The sequence below is a fragment of the Phacochoerus africanus genome, chromosome 1 (assembly GCF_016906955.1).
Source record: "Phacochoerus africanus isolate WHEZ1 chromosome 1, ROS_Pafr_v1, whole genome shotgun sequence".
NCBI lineage: Eukaryota > Metazoa > Chordata > Mammalia > Artiodactyla > Suidae > Phacochoerus > Phacochoerus africanus.
In genome coordinates this window covers 13,806,631-13,811,364 of record NC_062544.1, presented here as the reverse complement: position 1 = coordinate 13,811,364, position 4,734 = coordinate 13,806,631, and the positions used below count along the sequence as shown (strand labels likewise).

Genomic DNA, 4,734 nt, shown 5'->3' with positions numbered 1-4,734 from the left:
TAAACAAATGAAAGAATGAATCCCAGTGGGCATAAGCAAGTTTATATTTACTGAAAAGCTGCAATTTGTTAGGTATGGCCGTAGGCACTAGGAGTATAAAAAAGCGCCTTTGCCAGTGGATGGGGGGGTTATTTCAAGACCTTCACAAAGTCATCACTGAGTTTGGGGGACATATTTTTATTTTAAAGTAGTCTTTTAACTGGGGGAGGGGGAATTTGGATTCATCACCTTGGGCAAAGTACAAAAACTCCAGAAAGACGTCTTTGCCGTAATTTCTCTGAAGAGCTTTTCAAAGAAACAAAACATCAATGGTTTATCAGGTAGACATCAAAAGTGCAGCAGCAGGCAGACAAATGTGGGAAACCCTATGGTGATTCAAGACCTCAATGTTCTGGGGTCCCCACGCCTATTGCTAACCATGAATGATTCCATGTTTGGTATTGAATGAGAGCCTGATGGTGGGCCATGCAACTGGAGACAGAGAAAAGGCCTGACCTTGCTTAAGACTGGAGTAGAATCTAGCTCTGCATTCTGATCCTGAGCAAGATTATCCTGAGCCTCAGTCCTTACCACAAAATTATGGTTTTAAAAACTGGCCTCCTTGAAATGAGCAAATGGGTGAAAAAATTTTCCATCTCCTAGAAACCACTGGACAGTTAGGACTGTGGTTCTGACAGCATGCCTTCTGAGTTCCTGCCTGCACTGTGCAGGGGACACAGAGAACAGTAATCCCAGAGTGATCCCTGCCCTTAGCAAGCACAGTCCACTTCCAAGATTTTATCCCCAGGACATCGTTCAGCAGAAGCAAAAATACATTTGCAGGGAGATGATCATTGCAGGGAGGTTTGTAACAACAATAACAAAACTGGACACCACCCAGATATTTACAAAAGGCAGAATGGTTTTATAAATGATGCAGCCCAACATAATGATTAGAAAGAAGACCCAGCCTATTCACGCCTACACCCTGGCAGCATCAGCCTGGGCCCCAGAGATGGTGATTTGTTTGAAGGGAGGCTGGGGACCCTGCCTCAAGGGGGTAACTTCTTGGAGGCTGGACAAAGGGGTGTGTGATGGTGACAGGTCACAAAGGACTGCGGAGCATAAAGGTGATGGCGCCAAGAGACTTAGGCAGAGCCCCGCAGGGAGAGGGGCAGTTGCCTTCCCTCCCTCTCTCGGCGACTCAGTTTGTGGCTGGTGGAGCTGTCTTGAATGAAGAGAACCATGAGCAGTGAATGTTTGTTACCTTATTACACGGCCAACAGCTACCGTTCAATGGGCGTGTTCAATACTTCCATGGGGGACCTGCAACGACAGCTGTACAAGGGGGGAGAGTATGATATTTTCAAGTACGCACCCATGTTTGAGAGCGACTTTATCCAAATCAGCAAGAAAGGAGAGGTGATTGACGTCCACAACCGAGTCCGAATGGTGACTGTGGGCATCGCATCCACCAGCCCCATCCTCCCACTACCTGACGTCATGTTGCTGGCCCGACCAACGAAAGTCTGCGAAGAGCATGTCCGATACACCCGGCCCACCAAGGGGAGAGGTCGCAAGCCTGCCAAGACCCTAGAGCTCACCAGGCTGCTTCCCTTGAAGTTTGTTAAGATCTCCATCCACGACCGCGAGAAACAGCAGCTGCGCCTGAAGCTTGCCACTGGCCGTACTTTTTATCTGCAGCTGTGCCCCTCTTCAGATGCACGAGAAGATCTCTTTTGCTATTGGGAAAAGCTTGTCTATCTCCTGAGACCACCAGTAGAGAGTTGCAGCAGTACCCCAACGCTCCAAACTGGAGACATGACAGCAGAGGATGACAAAAGCCTATTGGTAAGCACCTACAGAGACCCAAGAGAACAAGGCATGGGGCTTTGGGAGAGCAGGGCAAAGCTGGTCCTTCAAAACCTTTGGTGCTCTCTGAGGGTCACCTGGGAAATACCTTCCATTGTTGAAAAGGCTCAGGGACAGGTAGTTCCCATCACGGCTCAGCGGTAACAAACCCGACTAATATTTGCGAGGACACAGGTTCGCTCCATGGCCTCGCTCAGTGGATTAAGGATCTGGCGTTGCCGTGAGCTGTAGTGTAGGTCTACAGGCTCAGCTCCTGCACTACTGTGGCTGTGGTGTAGGCTGGTGGCTGCAGCTCCACTTTGACCCCTAGCCTCAGAACTTCCACATGCCATGCGTGCAGCTCTGAAAAAAAGAAAAGAAAAGGCTCAGGGCCCCATGACCCATCACTATGGATCTAAGCACACTGGAGAGGTCCTGAGCACTTCTCCAAATTGTCCCCCAAGGGTGAATTTCAGAGAGCTTAGGTACAGCCATACTGGTCTCATCCTGAGGGTTGTATTCCCTTCTACATCCTGAGTATCTTACCTCTCTTTGAACACTTAGCCCAGCCAAAGTAGTCTCATCAGCTGTGGAGCATCATTAACAATTAGGAAGTCCTGTTTCTCCACCACTGCCATGTGCTGATTAAAATCACATAGGTCACAGATGCAGCTCAGATCCGGTGTGGCCATGGCTGTGGCGTAGGCCTCAGCTGCAGCTCCAATTTGACCCCTAGTCTGGGGACCTCAATATATGCCACAGGTGTGGCCCTAAAAAGAAGAAGAGATAGCCCAATCCCTGTGTGTATTTGCACAAGCACAGTAGTCACCAAAATGTAGAATGTGTGCATGCCTTGTCCTGGCATTCCCCACTCCTAGGAAACTGGGCTGCAGACAGAAGTACAAGTGTACACAATTAAAGTGTATGATCATTGGAGTTCCCTTTGTGGTGCAGTGGAAATGAATCTGACTAGTATCCATGAGGATGTAGGTTCGATCCCTGGCCTTGCTCAGTGGGTCAGGGATTAGGCATTGTCGTGAGCTGTGATGTAATTCACAGATGTGGCTCAGTTCCTGCATTGCTGTGGCTCTGGTGTAGGCCTGCAGCTGTAGCTCCGATTAGACCCCTAGCCTGGGAACTTCCATATACCATGAATGCAGCCCTAAAAAGCAAAAAAAAAAAAAAAAAAAGTGTATGACAGTGGAGAATTGTACCAGTGCTTTCCTTGGCCCTGGGATTGTTCAAGCAAAATGAAGTGGCCCGTTGATAGGAGTTCTGTAGATGGGATCGTGCATCAAATGAGAATTTGGACTAGATGATTTCAAAGGTTATTCTAATTATAAGGCTGTGAGTTGCTCTGCTCCAGGATGAGAGATGAGCAGGCAGTTCTGAACCCCTCTCTGTCGTCTCTTTCTTACCTGTTTCTCCTCCCCTTGGCACAGACCCCAGAGCACCACAGAGAAAGGGATCAGGATGAGGTTGAGCTTCAGAAGCTTCGTGACGTGTCTGGAGCAGGCTCTGGTGCTTACGTCGGGGGAGAGGGAATCCAGCATGTGCCCCAGGGCTCAGATCTAGCCAAGAAAAGTGCCGAAGGAGCAGCAGCAGCAGGCACCACCGAGGGCCTGGGCCTGGCTGTAGCAGGGTCCGGAATGAGCACTGGAGGAGGAGTGGCAGTGGCGGGGGTGGGAACAGGCTCTACCACGGGCGCTGTGAGCTTGGCGGCAACCAAGAGCACAGGCACCAGCCAGGTGAGCATGGCCCTAGCGGGAGCTACCACCAAAAGTTCTGGAGAAAGCGGGGCCAGCAAGGCCATTGCGGGTGCTGCCAACATATCCTCGGAAGGTACGAACCTGGCCCTGGTGGGTGCTGCCAGCACATCCTTGGTGGGCGGGGATAGTCCAGAGAGCAGCACAAGCTTGGTGTTTGCAGGCACGGTGACCACCGGTTCGCCTGCTGCAGGAAGAGCCGAAGGCCAGGCTGCACCCCCCCTCGTCTCCACCTTGCAGAGTGAAGGCTACATGTGTGAAAGGGATGGAAGCCAGAAGGTCTCCCACCCCAGCACTGAAGCCCGGAAGGAAAAAAAGGAAAGAAGGGAAAGGAAGGACAAGTCTTCATCTAGGAAAAGTTCCCGCCATCGCAGGACGGGTGAAAGCCACCACAGGACGGGAGGGGACAAGACCCGGAAATCATCCTCCCACAGGTCCTTATCCGACCATGGGAACAGAGATGACAAAAAAGAAAAGGGGCAGAGCGGCACCAGGGGCAGAGGACGTGGCTCTCACAAGGGTGGCAGCCGCAGCTCCACCACCAAGGAGGGGAGGGCAACTCACAAGCTGGGCAAGAGCAGGTCTACCACCAGCTCGGGTACCTTAAGTAAGAAATCCAGTAAGATCACCTCTTTCTTCAGGAGCATCAGAGTCATTCCTGGTTCAAAAACAGCGGTCACACACGACAGAGAGGTAGACTTTGTGGCTCAGGCAGTAGAGAAACGCAACATAGAGGCCAGGGTAGAGAAAGCCCCGGTGGGCCAGGATCTGGAGATCTGTGGTACCGTGAGGTCTGAGACGATGGAGACCATCATCATTGAGACCAAATCCATTTAGATAGAAGCCAAGGCAGGAGATGCCATGGAGACCCAGCCTCAGGGAAGGCTCCCTGGAGAGTCAGTTCCAGCTTTCTTTAATAAACTATAAAACTCCAAAAGAAAGGCTATCTTCTGTTTGAATGTCTATGTCCCCTTGACTGGTAGTGACTTCACAGTGGCTTCTGTGATGTGACCTGTGCTGCAGCCTGAGACCCCCAGCCTCCAGTCAAGTAGAGCTGCACCTCTCACTCATGCCCACCAGAGCCAGCCTAAGTGCCCTGCCCTGCATCGACCCCTCTCTGCCTTTGGCTTCCCCAAGA

The 4,734-nt window shown here is 51.1% G+C and overlaps 1 protein-coding gene across 1 annotated transcript; it reads left to right on the top strand.

The window, feature by feature from the left end:
- The first annotated feature begins 827 nt into the window (after positions 1-827).
- GARIN3 (golgi associated RAB2B interactor family member 3) lies at positions 828-4,433 on the top strand. Its single transcript, XM_047753609.1, has 2 exons — positions 828-1,830; positions 3,273-4,433. Exons 1-2 carry the CDS (start codon positions 1,213-1,215, stop codon positions 4,431-4,433), a joined length of 1,779 nt encoding a protein of 592 aa, XP_047609565.1. The 5' UTR covers positions 828-1,212.
- The last annotated feature ends 301 nt before the right edge of the window (positions 4,434-4,734 follow it).

Excerpts from the sequence above, each read along its gene's own strand:
- GARIN3 (XM_047753609.1), top strand. The coding sequence starts at position 1,213 with ATGAAGAGAACCATGAGCAGTGAATGTTTGTTACCTTATTACACGGCC. Across the intron at positions 1,831-3,272 it reads AGGATGACAAAAGCCTATTG|ACCCCAGAGCACCACAGAGA; the intron begins GTAAGCACCTAC and ends CCCTTGGCACAG.